The sequence below is a fragment of the Acomys russatus genome, chromosome 2, assembly GCF_903995435.1.
Source record: "Acomys russatus chromosome 2, mAcoRus1.1, whole genome shotgun sequence".
Lineage (NCBI taxonomy): Eukaryota > Metazoa > Chordata > Mammalia > Rodentia > Muridae > Acomys > Acomys russatus.
The window spans coordinates 81,364,298-81,381,831 of NC_067138.1; the positions used below are offsets into that span (position 1 = coordinate 81,364,298).

The window sequence follows — 17,534 nt, forward strand, 5'->3', positions numbered from 1 at the left end:
TGAAAAACTGCAACATAGTTTGAAATAAATGAAAGATGGCAGTATTGACTATTGTATTACATTTTTTTTTATTATTCCATATTCTTTGAAGGATTTAACTATAATAGCTGGTCTCTGAAAAGTTTGTAAACTACATGGATTATCTTTGTAAGAGAACTGCATTAAATAGGAGTACTCTGTCATTCTCATGACATGGTGGACTATGTCACTATTGTGTATACACCCAAGATTTCACCAGCTTGCCCTCTGTTTGTTATCCACTATGAGATAACTAGATTGCTGTTCTCTGAAACAGTAGTATAATTCAATATAATCTTTGCTTATTTTTGAGCAGGGGCATTGTATGGTGAGAATCTCATTTAAGAAGGTTGTATTAATCCCCATTGTATAATCTTGCTTACATTATCCACCATGCAACACCAGGAGTCTCCAATGTACCTGGGCCTGTGAAGGATTGTGACTGTTGCACATAAAGCCAACTCCCGCCCCCCCTTAATCCGAATACTTTCTTGTCTAATTCTGGCTTCTATCTTCAGTCCCTCATAGAAAAATTAAGAGGTATCCTCTCAAAGTGGGGAAGGTGTCCTTTGAACAGTCAGAATTGTCCAGGCATTGTTATGGTGTCCTTACCATATGATTTTGTTGCTGGAGTTGAAGTAGTTTGGAATGAGCTAGGCATTCTCAGAGTGATCCTTTTCAGATATTTAATTTCATATCAATGGTGTACATCCCTTGGTGATTTCCTGGTGATATTTGACTGACTCCTCTCTGGAATGCTGGATAAATGGCCTTGATTTGTTAATTTCTCTTTCTTTTTTTGAGAATGGGTGCATAAGATGATGACTTTATATCTTGTCAATTTGGATACTATCTCAATAAATATGTATATGTAGGTGTCAAAAAAGAAAAAAAAATCTCAACATTCATATAGAAATACAAAAAAGCTCCACATAACCAAAGCAATTCTACAGAACAGAAACACTTTATTCCTCATTTCAAGTTATACTACAGAGCTATAGTAAAACAACAACAACAAAACAGATAACAATAAAAAACATGTCACTAGTGGGGAAAAAAAAGACACATTTATCAATGGACAAGTATTACTGACCTACAGCCACCTGATTTTTGACAGAGACCTAGAATGCACAGAACATCTTCATCTGTTGCTGTAAAAACTAGATAGCTACAAGTAAAAGAGCAAAATTAGATCCTATCTCATTCTGACCAAAGCTCAGATTGCAAGGAATTTTATGTAGATAAATTTGGTAAGGAGGCTGCTTACAAAATTACTTACCATCACCAATCCTACCAACTCCTGGGAGTTTTTTCATCTCCTTTGTCTTTTCAGTATTTCAACTTTTTCATTGTATAGGTTTGCTTTATTATGTTTATTCCTATGTAATTTTCTTTGTTTTAGGTTATTGGGAATGGATTTTTTAAAATTTCTTTCTTGGTATGTCAGTCATTGGTATACAGTAAGATTACTTAATTTTATTTGCTAGTTTTTTTTATATCTTGCCTCTTTGCTGAAAGTGTTCATTAGCTTTAGAAGTTTCCTGGTGGCAACTTTTTGGTCTTTTATGTATAGAATAATTTTTTTTAATGTTTTCACTTTTTCCTTTTATCTTTGTATCCCTTTTATCTCTGTCTCTTTTAAATTGCTCTAGCTTGGATTTCAAGCATTATATTGCATAGGAGTGAAGAGAATGGACAGCCTGTCTTCTTCCTGAATTTAGAGGAAACATTTTTTTATTTTTTTCTTTATTTAGCATGATATTGCCTATAGGCAAATTGAATAATGCCTTTTTATGTTGAGATATTTTCCTTCCATCCCCAACCTCTCCAAGATTTTATTCTGATGGGATGTTGTATATCCTCAAAAGCCATTTCTGCATCTATTGAGATGATGATCCAATCTCTGACCTTAACTGTATTTCTGTACATTAACTGATTTACATGTAAGTGTTCCACCATTCCTGCTTCTGTGATGTGAAGATGACTTGATCATGGTGAATGATCTTTTTGTTATATTCTTGAATCTGGTTTCCTAGTATTTGATTGAGAATTTTAGGGGTTATGTACATCAGGGAAATTTGTCTGTAATTTCTTCCTTTTTGTTTTACCTTTCTGGTCTCCATATGAGTACAAATGAAAAGAATTTAGAAGCATTTTTCTTATTTTGTTTTAGGAAATAATTTGAGAAGTACCAAATTTAGTTCATCTTTGAAGGTCTTGTAACATCTTGCAGTGAATCCAAATAGATCTATCCATCTTTCTTTCTTTCTTTCTTTCTTTCTTTCTTTCTTTCTTTCTTTCTTTCTTTCTTTTTCTCTTTCTTTCTTTTTCTGTCTGTCTGTCTGCTTGTATTTTTATTTCCCAAGACTGGAAGATATTGTTTTTCTTTTTAAAGTTTATTTTATTTTATTTTTTGGATTATTTGACCTGTATGTATGTATGTGTACTGTGTGTACTCCTGGTGCCCCCCAAGGTCAGAAGAGGGTGACAGAGATCCCTTGGAACTGGAGTTACAAATTATTGTGAATCACCATATGAGTGCTGGGAACCCAGCTCCTCTACAAGAGGAACAAGTCCTTTTAACTGCTGAGCTAATCTTAACTCTAGCCCCATGTTGGGAGGGTTTTGTTGTTGCTCTTGCTGTTGTTGTGCTAAGAATAAGAGACTGAATCCTCAGCTCTAAATAAGAATCCTAACTGAACTTTAATTTTTCCACCCCTGATCAAGGATTCAGGAACTTAACCTAGATATGGTAACATGCAGGTTTTAAAGTGACATCTACTTTTTCTAGCACTAATTTTGATAGTGGCATATATATTATATTTTATTTAAAATATAATTTGAGATTTTTATAGAAAATTAAATAGTGGAACAACTTGTTACCTGCAGGAATAATAGACATGGATAGGGTAAAATGTTTATTGAAAAGATTCAATAGACATATTCTCACAAGTCATAGCTCCTTATTTGAGGGGTTGATACACCCACATGCATCTCCTCTACTCTGCCTGGGGAAGCTAAGTTGTTTGAATTGCCCTAAAAATCTATTCATATACCAGAAACAACAATTAACCCCAAGTGCTATATAATTCTTACTATGTATAGCTTGAGACCATGAATTAATTTTTTATTTTAATTTCATTAATTTATTCAGATTGCAATTCTATTATCCTATCACTTATATCCTCCCATGCCTTCCTCCCTCCCACTTTCACCCTCTTCACCTCCCGTAGGTCTAAGACCGAGGGGAACCTCCTCCCCCACTATATGGTCATAGGCTATCAAGTCTCATCTTGTAGCCTGCTTATTCTTTCTTTGAGTGCCATCAGACCTCCCTACCAAGGGGAGCTGGAGACCATGAATTCTTATTTGTGATTTTGTCAATGAACTCTTTTAAAAAATCAATTACTATTGAATGCTTTGACATCAGCTTAAGAATTGTAAACGAGGGGGGTCAAGATGGCGTCCACCAGTATGTACCGTATCTGATCTATTGCATGGAGACCAGGGACTTGAATGAAACCACAGACTGCTGGATCTAGAGAACCGCAGATGAGTGGGGTCCCAGTCTCCACAGACCACCGGTGGGCCTGACCCCAGGACAAGCAAGAGCCCACAGGTCCTGAACCTACTCCCCAGATGCTCAAACGGAACCCACCTGCGGGCTGTAGCCAGCCTATAAAGCATAAACTCACTGTGTGGGGGAGTGGTACACTGGAGCCCATGGCCTGAGGAGTCTCAGGGAATAGGGCAAAACTGCCCTTGGATCCCTCCACCCACATCACACCAAATTGTGGAGGTCCCCCAGGCTGAGTGGAAACACAGGCGGCGGAGCCCACCAAAACAGCTAGAGTGGACGTGGAGCTCGCAGGCCAGACTACTATACCCAGCGAAACTATCAAGAACATTGATGAAGAAAGTGAAATATTCCATGACAAAAACAAATTCAAGCAGTACCTATTCACAAATCCGGCTTTACAGAAGGAAATAGAAGGAAAACTCCACCCCAACAGGTCAAATTACAACCAAAATTACATAGGAAATAGATAACTACACCATCACAAAATCATAACCTCACAAACTCTAGCCTATAACTAACAGAAAAAATGAAGGGACTTAACAGTCGCTGTTCATTAATATCTCTCAATATTAATGGTCTCAGTTCTCCAATAAAAAAGACACAGACTGAGTGGATGAATAAACATGACCCAACATTCTTCTGCATTCAAGAAACATCTCACCCACAAGGACAGACATTACCTCAGAGTAAAAGGTTGGGGAAAAATATTCCAAGCAAATGGTCACAAGAAGCAAGCTGGTGTAGCCATTCTAATATCTAATAAAATAGACTTTCAACCAAAACTAATCAAAGGGATGAGGAAGAACCCTTCATACTCATCAAAGGTAAAGTCAACCAAAAGACATCAGAATCTTGAACATCTATGCTCCTAATACAAGGGAACCCACATTTGTAAAAGATCTATTAATAAAGCTTAAACCACACATTGATCCCCACACATTAGTAGTGGGAGCCTTCAACACCCCACTTTCACTGAAGGATAGGTCTTTGAAACAGAAACTAAGCCAGGAAATAACTTCATTAATCAATGTTATGAATCAAGTGGATCTAGCAGATATCTACAGAACTTTTCACCCAGACGCAAAGGATTATACCTACTTCTCAGCACCCCGTGGAATGTTCTCTAAAATTGATCACATAGTAGGTCACAAAGCAAGCCTCAACAGATATAAGAAGATTGAAATTATACCTTGTATTCTATCAGATCACCATGGTCTAAGGCTGGACTTCAACAACAACAGAAATAACAAAAAGCCTACACACACATGGAAACTAAACAACTCTTTACTTAATGACACCTGGGTCAGGGAAGAAATAAAGGAAGAAATAAAGGATTTCTTGAAATTCATTGAAAATGAAGGAACAACATACCCAAATTGTGGGACACAATGAAAGCGGTGCTAAGAGGCAAAATCATAGTACTAAGCACTGTTAGAAAAAAGTGGAAACATCTCACATAAACAACTTAACGACACATCTGGAAGCCCTGGGGGGGGGGGGGGAAAGAAACACTCAAGAGGAGTAGACATCTTGAAATAATCAAACTCATTGCTGAAATCAATAAGTTAGAAACAAAGAGAACAATTCAAAGAATCAACAAAAACCAGGAGCTGGTTCTTTGAGAAAATCAACAATATAGACAAACCGTTAGCCAAACTAACTTAAAGACAGAGAAACACTATCCAAATCAACAAAATCAGAAAGGAAAAGGGACACATAACAACAGACACTGAAGAAATACAAAGAATCATAGGAATCTACTTTTAAGGCATTTATGCCGCACAATTTGAAAATCTAAGGGAAATGGACAATTTTCTCGACTGATTCCATTTGCCAAAATTGAATCAAGATCAGATAAACAAATAGCCCTATTTTGCCTATAGAAATGGAAGCAGTCATTGATAGTCTCCCAACCAAAAAAGCCCAGGGACAAATGGCCTCAAGCGCAGAATTCTATCAGACTTCAAAGAGGAGCTAATACCGATACTCTTCAAGCTACTCCAAAAGATAGAAATGGATGAAACTTTACGAATTCTATGAGGCCATAGTCATGTTGATATCTAAACCCCACAAAGATCCAACAAAAAGATTTCAGACCAATTTCTCTTATGAACATTGATGCAAAAATACTCAATAAAATACTCGCAAAAGAAATACAAGATCATATCAAAGACATCATTCAACATGACCAGGTAGGCTTCATTCCAGGCATGCAGGGATCGCTTAATATGCAGAAATCCATCAATGTAATCCACCATATAAACAAACTGAAAGGGAAAAACCACATGATCATCTCCTTAGATGAAGAAAAAGCATTTGACAAAATCCAGTACCCATTCATGTTTAAAGTTCTGGAGAGATCGAGAATACAAGGCACATACCTAAACATAATAAAGGCTATATACAGCAAGCCAATAGCCAACATCAAATGGAGAGATACTCAAGGAAATTCCTCTAAAATCGGGGACCAGACAAGGCTGCCCACTTTCTCCATATGTCTTCAATATAGTTCTTGAAGTTCCAGCCAGAGCAATAAGGCATCAAAAGGAGATCAAGGGGATCCAAATGGGAAAGTAAGACGTCAAATTATCCCTATTTGCAGATGATATGATAGTATATATAAGTGAGCCCCAAAATTCCACCAGAGAACTACAGCTGATAAAACACCTTCAGCAAATTGGCTGGACACAAAATTAACTCAAAAAGTCAGTAGCCTTCCTATATACAAATGACAAACATGCAGAGGAAGAAATTAGGAAAACTGCACCCTTCACGAAAGCCACAAGCCATATAAAATATCTAGGAGTAACTCTAACCAAGCAAGTGAAGGCCTTTTTTGAAAAAACTTTAAATCTCTGAAGAAAGAGACTGAAGATGACATCAGAAGATGGAGAGATCTTCCTTGTTCGTGGATCGGGAGAATTAACCTTGTAAAAATGGCCATCTTACCAAAAGCAATTTACAAATACCAAAAGCAATACCTATCAAAATACCTACACAATTTTTTAAAGACATTGAAGGTTCAATTCTGAACTTCATATGGAAAAACAAAAAAACCAGAATAGCTAAAACAATCTTGTACAATAAAAGATCCTCTGGAGCAATCTCCATACCTGATCTCAATCTGTACTATAAAGCGACAGTAATTAAAACAGCATGGTACTAACACAGTAGTTTTTCCCCTGTCCTCCTTCCATGGGCTTTATATTTATATGTGGACATGCGTGTGCATGCATGCACACATACACATAGTGGAGGGGGGAAGGAATGCATCAAGATGTACTGGGTTGCTTTCATCTTTTAAAAATATAATTTATTTCTGATGAGCCATACATACTTACAAAAATTCTCTACATCTCTGCCTATAACCTGATCTTGTGATATAATTTTCTCAATTGAGGTTCCCTTCTGTCAGATGATTCTAGCTTGTGTAACATTGACATAAAACTAGCCAGCCCAGTTAGTATAATACCCAAACCAGGTGAAGACACAACAACCACAAACACCACAACAAAGCAAATTATAGTCTAGTATCCCTGATGAGGTTGGATTCCAGAATGCACAAGAAAATAATAGTAACTGAATATAAGTACACAATCAAGAAGATCATCTATCTAGCTCAGGTTGGCTTTATCCTAGAAATGCAAAGATGGCTGAACATATCAGTACATGTAACAATCCACATAAATGGACTGAAAACAACAACCAAACCCACATAATCAATTCAATAGGTGCAGAAAAATGTTTGAGAAAATACAACATGCCTTCATGATAAAAAGTCTTCAAGAGAGTAGAACAGGAGGGAATTAACCTCAATATAATAATTGCTGGAGTTAGACCCCTGGAGCCCATAGTAAAACGTTAGTATGATAACACAAATGGAAAATCCAAGACCCAGGAAGTAGCGACATCCCTGGGATCCACTGGGCAGCTAGCCTAACATACTTGAAGTTCAAGTCAGTGAGAGAGTCTCTCTCAAGGAAGAGGTAGATGTTGACAGAGGGAGAGTAATTGAGGTTATCCTACATATGCACATACATAAACACACAAAGCATAAAAATTAAGAGCTATATCTAATAAACAGGCATGCCAGTACATTGTTGAGCTGGTATATAGAATTGTTTGGTTATCAGAAGCATACTTCATAACCACTCAATTATAATAAAAAAGTCCACTTCCCAAAAGTAATGACAACCACCACCACCACCACCAACATCATCATCATCAAAAATCAGGCTGAAAAGCCAGGAGAAACAAGTCAGTAAGCAACACTCCTCTATGGCCTCTGCATGAGGTCTTGCTTCTGGGTTTTTGCCTTTTGACATGGTGTTTGGTCACAGCAATAGAAACCTAACTAATACAGTAGTATTGGCTTTGAAGGTATTTGGGAGTACACATCTATTGTTGTTTTGTTTGTTTAATCTTTTAAGAGGGGCTGGGAGTAGAGCATCTTTGGAAGTCTCGTAGAATTCTGCTTTGAGTTCATCTGGCCTTGAACATTTTCTAATTAGAAGGCTTTTTATTACTGTTTCAGTCCCCTTATTTATTACTGGTTTCTTTAAGTTGTTGACATTTTTTGTTTTATTTTAGAGGTTTTGATGGATATAGAAATTTATTTATTCCTTATAGGTTTTCCAATTTAATGGAGTACAGAATTTTTAAGTGTTTCTTACAATATTCTGAAATTTTTTTGTGTTGATTGTAATATTTCTTCATTTACTTGTTATTTTGTTAATTTGGGTCATCTCTTTCTTCTAGTTAGGTAATCCAAGGGTCTATCAATCTTGTTTCTCTCTCAAATCTCTGTGATTTTTTTGGTTATTTGTATTGTTTTCTTCATATCTTTTGCATTAATATCTGTTCTAGTTTTTATTATTTTTTTGCCATCTCTTGGGTTTGGGTGCTATTTGTTTGTTTGTTTTTCTGTTTTCCAGGTTCTTCAGTTGCATCCTTAAGTTATTTGTGTTTGTTTTGGGTTTTTGTTTTTTGTTTTTTACTTTTTTTTTAAAGATAGGCACTTTGAGATATAACTGTTCCTCACAGGACTGTTTATTATTGTCCCAGAGGTTTTATTTTCATTTTCATGTAGATGCAGGTATTCTTCTCCTTGCTGATTTCTTTTTTGACACATGCATCATTTTTTTAATGAATTAATTAATCGCCAGGAATTTATGCATGTACTAGAGATTAGTTTGCTTTCTATTTTAAATTTTATTGCATTATAGTAAGATTGGATACAAAGGTAATTTAGTTTTCCCAAATTTTTAAGATTTGTTTTGGGTCCTATAATGTGGTCTACATTATAGAAGTAGTAAAATATGCATTCTTTGGTGTTTAGGTAGAATGTTCATTAGTTATCTTTTATATCCATTTGATATCTGATGTGATTTAATTCTGATAGTTGTCTTTTTATTTTTTGTTCAGATCCTGTCTCTTGGAGAAAATGGGATATTGAAGTCATCTACTATTAATGGTTAGATGTTGATATGTGGCTTTAATTCCAGGCATATACTTTTCATGAAATTGGGTATTTCAGAGTTTGCCATGTATATGTTTAGGAATAATGGTTTCTTGGTTAATTGTTCTTTTGATTAAAATGAAGTGTCCTTCATCTCTTCTAATTAGTTTTAAGTTGAATCTAATTTTTCAGAGGTTAGGATAGTAATTCCTGCTTATTCCCTCATCCCATTTGACAAGAGTGTCTTTCCCTCCCCCAATTTTAACTTAAAGGTGGTGCATATAGGCAGGTGAATTTCTTGTAGGCAAGATAGTTAGATAGTTATTGGTATTTTCAATGAGGCTGTGTCTTTTAATCTAAGAATTGGTCCCTTTAATAGTTATTGAAAGGTATGTGATAGTTATTTTTTCTGGTTTTTTTATTTGCTATTTATGTTAATTGTATTTTATATTTCATTAATTATAGCTTTGTTTGTTAAGTTACTTTGGCTACATAAATTTTTCTCTTCCATCTAAAGCTTTGCTTCCACTGGTCTCTCTAGGTTTGATTTTGTGAACATGTTTTTCTTTTTTTCTTTTGGGATGGGGATGTTTGTATGTTCATGGAAAGTTATTTCTTCATTCACTATGGCAGATAGTTTTGCCATGTACAGTAGTCTAGGTTGGCAGTGGTGTAATTTAGAACTTGGATATATTGATCTAACTTCTTGCTTTCAAAGTTTCCATTGATAATTCAGCAGCTGTTCTTAAGACTTTTCTTTCTTTTATATATTTTTTTTTTTTCTGAAGCAGGTTTCAATATATATTTAGTGTTTTAACTATGATATGCAGTGGGTTTTTGTTGTTGTTGTTGTTTGGTCTTGTCTATTTGGTATTCTGCTCCATGTATATTTGAGGATATTTTGTTTTGTGATCTTGTTGAAGAGGTGGACTTTGCCATTTGCCTGGGCTTCTATTCTTTCATTTATGCTTATAACTCAAAGATTTCATCTTTTCCTCATGTCCCTGTGCTTCATTCAAAATTTCATACTCTTTGCTTGTATTATCTAATTCTTCTTCGACTTATGAGGATTTTCCTCATCTGCTTGAGTTATTAAAATTTTTTATTCTATTTTCATGTCACCTGGAGATTTTTTCAATATTTCTATCTCTTTATTGAATTTTGTTTTCAAATTCTACTTTGTCTATGTCTTTCATTCAGCCTTTTTCTTTTCTTGGGTAGTGTTCAGGTGTTAGTCTCTTAAATTTCATTCTCTTTAAGTTTTTTGAGGTGCTTATCCTTGTCATCTTTCAATTCAGATTTTTTAAAGTTTATAATTTTTTATTTTTTAAAATTCTGTTTCCTTGCATTCACCTAGGTAATTCCCAATGGCAAATATTTCTGTAGGACTGGAGTATTTAAGAGGAGGCATACTGCCTTGATCTTTCATGTTGTTTATAATTTTGTGGTTAAACTTGGGTGTGTGGATTCATTTTCTTGGTTTTCAGTCTTATGTAGACATAGTATGCTGGGATAGAGCACAGGTTAAATGGGAATCTTGAGTCTGAAGGTTGGATATGATTTGGGAGGTATGCTTTGCTGGAAGATAGGATGTGCCTCTTGTCTAAAGCCTATAGGTTGTGGGCTATGGGAGCACAGATTTGGCCAGTGCACTGGATTGGAAATCTAGCAATTGTGAGTGGGGGAATTCCAGCAGACTTACTCGGGTGGTCCTGTTGCAAGATGGGCAAGGCTTGGCTTAGCTGAAAGGTTGCATGGCATTCAAGACAGATTTAACAGGCTGGGCCCTGCAGCACTATCTAGTCTGAGAGAGTATATAGAACTGAGAAACAGTAATTTTATTTTAAAAGACATTTATGCTTGTTTTAGAATGTCCATGGTATTTACAGAAGAAATAAGAATGATAAAACTGGCAAAATATCAAAATATATTATAAATTATATAAATAAAAAAGAAAAAGATACATGCTTTGACTCTCCAACTACTCACAGCTCTTCATTCCTTGATGTTATTGCCGAGCTATATGCTCAAGAAATTCTGACGATAAATAAAGCTTCATCACTACCTCAGTTTGTTAGTTCCGTCAATGGCCTACGCCACAGGAATAAGCTTGGAAATACAACTCCCCAAGAAAGTATAGTGCTCTATGAATCATTTTCTGAGAATCCTCATTGGTTGACATTGTACCACAGCTGAGAAGTTGTATATTTCTGGAATTCCTTTGTATTAAAAGTATGTCAAAATAGCTGCTGCTTTAGGTTTTCCAGCCTTCCAACCCAAAGGTTCTTGAAGCCTGATGTGGAGCATCAACATCAGTATCACTGAGAATGTGTCATAAAATATAAATGCAATGGTTCTACCCCAGATTTACAGAATTTTAAGAGGTCAGCAGCCTGTTTATGCCATGCCTCCAGGTGGCTCTGATTCATGCTCCAGTGTCTTTTTGGTGGCGGATATAATGTATGTGCGTTAAGATTTAAAAGAAGCAAGTCATGAAACGTCACTCAATCCATTTAGATGGTTCTTTTTAACTCAACAAACAATGAGCAGTACCAGGTACCTTCCCAGGAGAAATGTAAGAAATAACTTAAGGTAAAAAGTCCATGTCATCAGTGTTAGGGTTTTGTTGCTGCTGCTGCTGCTTTTCTTGTTGTTGTTGTTGTTGTTGTTGTCAGCTTGTGTTGATTTCTGGAAGTCAGCACTTTGGTGACCTTATCCTAAAGCATCCATAGTGGTGCTTCTTTCAGATGCCTCATTTGACTTCTTGAATCTTATTTTGTTAGTTGTTGCCCAGATGTTGCCTTCGTAGCCCCTTCTCAAGGCATCACTGATATTTTAAACAGTGATGTGTAAGAATAAGTGTCTTTTCCTTCTGAACTTTCCCTGCTCTTAAATGCCTGTACTTTTATTATACTTGACTTCCCTTTGAACCTGTGGAACATGGTATTATCATTTAAAACTTTAGGGAGCCACACCAGGTGTCACATTTCTATAATCCAAACTACCGGGATTGAGGCTGAAATGGGAAAGTCACAATTTCAAGGCCTCCCTGGGTTATAGAACAAGTTCGGAGCCAGTCTGGGCAGCTTAGTATGATGCTATATCAAACAAGCCAACAAGCATGTCTGCTGGCTTTCCTGAAGACATGGGTTCAATTCTCACCCTTGATCTGATAGCTCTATTTAAAGGAATGTATAAATTCTCTGTAGATCTCTGTCAATAAAGAGAAGTGAGTAAAGAAAAGACATTTATACCATAGCCTCTTCCTAATATCAGGTTCCTGAAGTTCATGTCCTGATGAGAATTTCTATTGATTTTTAACAGTTCCCTTCTCTTTTCTCCTGTTTCATATCAGTGACCAGTGATTTTTAAAAATACCAAGATAAATTTTAAAGTAATGCTTTGACGTCATATGGGCCTTGTTTTTGTTCTGTGACATTTAGTCTCTCTACCTATTCCCTTTTCTCTGTCCCTCTTTCTTCTTTCCTCTTCTCTCTCTCTTTCTCTCTGCATGTCTGTATGTACATGCATGTTTTTAAATGTCACATCTTCGGCCCCTAATATAAAATATGTGATAGTATATTGACCCTGAGTATAAAGGGGGAACCAGGTAACTTTCTGGATTCTAGTAGTGCCCTTGTGAGGACTAGTGAAAAATAATGCTGCTCTTTTTGATAATGGAAGGGCTTCTGCAAGCTTTGCTCTTCCATGTCATGCCACCCTTCCTGAAAAAACTTAAAGATAACAAAATGGCATTGAGGAGGGGAACTTAGTGTTTATGTTGTATAATAAAAGTAATCCTGGAAGTCCTGGGAAGCGAAACCAAAATGGAATGAAATAAAAGGCCACTTAGAAGACCATTCCTATTCTTGGCAAAACAGCATGAGTAGAGGCAGTGGCAGTATTTATAGAAAGATAGCAAGAGAGTAGAGTAAGATTAAGAAACAGAGTCTTTAAGACTGTGCCAGTAATCAGATGTGAGGACAAAAAGGATTTAGAATTCTAGTGTATATTAGTGCTTGCATGACTGTAATGAATGCCCACATGGCTTTCAGAACCTATTTTATCCCGCAAAGAAAAGTCTACCTGTGAAAAGAGATCCATTGCACCAACATGTGACCTTTTTCATTTTCTTCTGGTTTACAAACTTGACCCTATGCTGACCCACAATCCTTTTTTCCCCCAACCCTCATGTAATCATACATAAATCTTATATTTAATGAAGCTGTTTGATTTTTTTTCTATCATAAAAAATGTTCTTACAGTGTTTTAAGGACTGAAAAACTTAACTTTTAGGCCATAGTAGTTATCACTGTTTGCTTCCATTCCTCCCTAGCAATTCTCAGCTATTAATGTGCCACAAATGTGCCATTCTGGGATGATTTTAAGTTTTCCTACAGTGGTAGGCCTTTTTGGCTCAGTAAAGAAGCATTTAGATTTGGATTATTAAATTCTTAAGTTCTAGTTTCTGCATTGAACAATTTAGTGTTTTCCATATCCTTGTAAATAGAAAAAAATCCCATATGTATGATGTTTGGATATGTTCAGTGTTCTTATCTAATTTAAGAGGGTTCTCACTTAGGCATACACAGAGGCAAGGTGTCCAGGCCAAACAGAAGCACCTTTGGCAGACCTGGTTGACTATGTGATCACCCAAGGCCTTCTTCTGTGGTCTATGCTAGAAGGACCAGTGAAAAAGAATTTAGCTTTACTGACCATAAAATGTACTTCAGAATATGTTTGGTGGAGTATGACAGTGGAAGTGTATCACTTTTGAACTGAGGCGATTGTATCACCACAGATGTTCTTGCTGATAAGGCTGTGGAGTCAGAACTTGATGTAGTACCTGGGGTGTTGTTCATCTAACAACTATTACTCTTTGATGAATGAATGTTCTTTATTTTAACCCTTCAGAAATGCATCTTCTGTAGACACCGAGTTAAGAAGGTTTCTGGAGCCTGCATCCAGTGTTCCTATGGCCGCTGCCCAGCTTCATTCCATGTCACATGTGCCCATGCTGCTGGGGTACTCATGGAGCCTGATGACTGGCCTTATGTGGTAAACATCACATGCTTCAGACATATAGTCAACTCAAATCTGGTAAGACATGTTCTACCATTTGCTGAATCCGTTCCTGTACTCTTCACAGGTCTATAATACCTTGTTGGCGCTGATATGTCCAGACTGTGACATAATTGATACTAGGGATTGAGAACTGTTATTTACACATGGTTGCACAGAACCCTTCAGTTTATAGTGTGCACTAAACACAATATTTAGTAAGTTGAATGAGTAACTGAACAAATGAATGAGTCAAGCTCTTTATCTCCATTCTAGTTTTAGATCTTTGTACAGGACCTGAATACTTGTATTCAGTTGTACAGTTCATGTATTCAGGGTGTCAGAAGATCACTTGAAGTAGAACAATATGAAAAGTGCCACCTAAGTATGCAATGCATTCTCTATGCAACCGTACACATTTATTTAATCTTTCCTGGATGAAAAAAATAGTAGCTATGTTTGAAGGGAGTGAGAAAAAACTGTAGTTAACCTCTCCTTGGTTAATGAAATCATTCCCCTGACCTAAAAGCTTAAAAAGATTAGGGCATTATAGTGATTTGTATCCTTACATGTTTTCCTGTCTCCTCTACTCCTTTTTTTTTTTTTTTAAATAGAATGTTTTCTATTATTTGACAACTTCATACATGTAAGCAATAATCTTTATCATATGCACCCTCTAATGACCTGTTATGAGTAGATGCCAAATTGTTCATGCTGTTTTGTGGAACTATCTTACTGATATAGCAACCTTCCAGCTTTTTGTAATGATTCTATCTGTTTCCACCTGTGTCTTGAGAAGTATTTGAAATTTGTGGCTTGGGACACTGTGTATGTGTGAGAAAACCCAAATGTACAAACTTACGTTCCAAACTATTATTTTAAATTAATTTTCCATTATTTCAAGTTATAGGTTGCATAGCCTGTATCTATGCCTTTTCCTTAGTACGTTGATGTCCATTAGCCAAAAACCGGTTGTATTCTGTAGCAAATACACATTAATAAACTAAAAAAAAATATTACATTACTGTGGCACTTTGCCATTTAGAGCCAGAAGTCAATAATGCTACCTCACTAGATGATCCTGGATGTATTTTGTGACATAATAAGATTCTGAACTCTAGAGCCACAGTGATTGGTGTTCGTGCTTAGAATCTGCCAATAAAAACTGATAACTATGAAAAAGTGAAAGTTGCATCCTGCTGGTGCTACAATCTTATTTGAATAATATGTATATTATTTTTCTTGTTTTAAGAATAATAAACCTAATTTCAGTAGGATTCAGTCGCATGCATAAGCAGATGTAGTCATAAATGGCAGGTGACTCTTCAATTTATATACTCTAGTATTTGTTGGACCCCTTAACTGCAAGATTAAATAGAGGTAGTGGTATATGTCTGAAGTTTTGCTTGGGACCATATACCCCGTTTTAATACTGCAGTGCTCTGGGCTACAGTGATGCTATTGAATTGTGTTAAAGAGCTCCAGGGAATCTGCCTCCTCCTAACTGGTGGGCGGCTTAGATTGCTAACCAGTTTACAGAAGATGATATAAAGGAAAACGTAAGACTTTTGAGGTAATTTCGGAACTACTGTCCCACAGATCCACTTTGTGCGGAATGCTTGATAATATCGTATAGCTTAAATATTGTATATGGCCATTTCCTTATGAAGCATGTGTAAACAAACAAATAAAAAAAAGTGTAGGGTTTATAAATGCCTCTGACCCTTTCCAGGTAACTCTAGGTTTTTGAAATATAGTTTAGGTAGCTGTCACTTACTATTGTTCAATTAGACTTTAGTATGGATTCCACCTCCAAAATTTGGAAACTAACTAGAATGGTTGTGGTGGTTTGAATGAGACTTACCCCAAAAGACTCATATACTTGAATGCTTGCTCTCCAGTTGGTGGATCTGTTTGTGAAGAATTAGGAAATGTGGCTTTTTAGAGGAGGTGTGCATTGTGCTGTGAGGTTTCAAAAGGCCCATGCCATCCCTAGTTAGCATGTTTTGCTTCCCCCCTTCCCACCCATCTCTGTCTTTTACCCCATGCTGTGGATTAGTTATAAGCTCTTAGCTATTGCTCTAGCACTATCTGCTTGCTTATTGCCATAATCCTCACTGTGATGGTCGTAGAGTGTAACCCTCTGGAACCTTGAGCCCCCAAATTAAATGCTTCCTTTTATAACTTGCCTTGTATGTGGTGCATTCAGAACAGTAGGAAAGTAACTATTGAGTCTGGTGGCAACTTCTCCTCATAGCCGACTATCCAGATGAGACCTGATAGGCTGTGAGCATATGGTGTGGGAGGAGGTCCCCTTCTGTCAGTGGTGTAGGGGAGGGAGATGGGGTGGCAGGAAGATATAAGTGAGGGGATAACAGTTGGCATATAATCTGAATAATTTTTTACTTAAAATTTTAAAACATTGCCTCTCCCAAAGCCCATGGTTTTTTCTTGTCAAATACAGCAGTGTTCCACTTCATCCATCTTTTTGGTGGTGGTGATGATGATGATGATGATGATGAATGATAAGAGGATGTTCTTAAAGCAGAAAATATAACTTGTCTATGTTTCAACTATGCCTTGACTCTCTGAGAGTATTGGGCTAAGTCAAAGTCACAAAAATCATAAAATTAGGCCTGGTTCCTGAACTGGTTATAGAAAACTGGTTGTTTTCTATATCAAAACCTGTACAAAAATTTAGGTAAAATAAAATATAAGCCTCCTACTACATCAGTGCGATCAACATTTTTACTTACAGGTTTTTGCTTCTTTTACTTTTCAGTTTTCCCCAATATTTGCTTTATATACTGAAAAGAATAATCTTAAGAGAAGTTCTTTCCATGTAGTATCATAAATTATTTGAGCTATCGAAGCTTATTCAACATTACTATGTTTGGTGTATCTCTTAGTTATTGTTTTATTTCTATGAAGAGACACCATGGCCAAGGGAATTTATAAAATAAAGCTTTTAATTGGATGTTTGCTTACAGTTTCAGAGGGATACATTTTCCAACAAACAGCACAGTCAGGCCTGTCACAGAAGTACCCCAGTCACTGGTACTAACTTCTGTCTTAGTTGTTGTTTTATTCCTGTGAAGAGACTCTATAACCAAAGTAATATATAAAATAAAGCGGTTAATTTGGGGCTTACTTAAATTAATGTTTCAGAGGGTTAACCTGTGGACATCATGGCGAAAGTATGACAGCCGGCAACCAGTCCTAGTGCTGAGCAACAGCTGAGAGCTTACAACTGATCCTCAGTCAGCAGGTAGCAACAGCAGCTAAAAGAGAGGGGGAGAGAAACAGAGACAGAGATGGGCATGGCATGGGCTTTTGAAATGTCATAGCCCATACTTTTCTTCAACAAGCCACACCTCCTAATCCTTGTTGTTGTTTTTGTTTGTTTGTTTGTTTGTT

General features: G+C 36.4%; 1 protein-coding gene across 1 annotated transcript in view; it reads left to right on the forward strand.

Moving 5' to 3' along the window:
* Kdm4c (lysine demethylase 4C) overlaps positions 1-17,534 on the forward strand; it is a 184,658-nt gene that overhangs the window by 139,832 nt on the left and 27,292 nt on the right. The window contains exon 18 of the mRNA XM_051163382.1: positions 13,971-14,156. Coding sequence (XP_051019339.1) covers positions 13,971-14,156 — 186 coding nt within the window. The remainder of the gene's footprint in view (positions 1-13,970; positions 14,157-17,534) is intronic.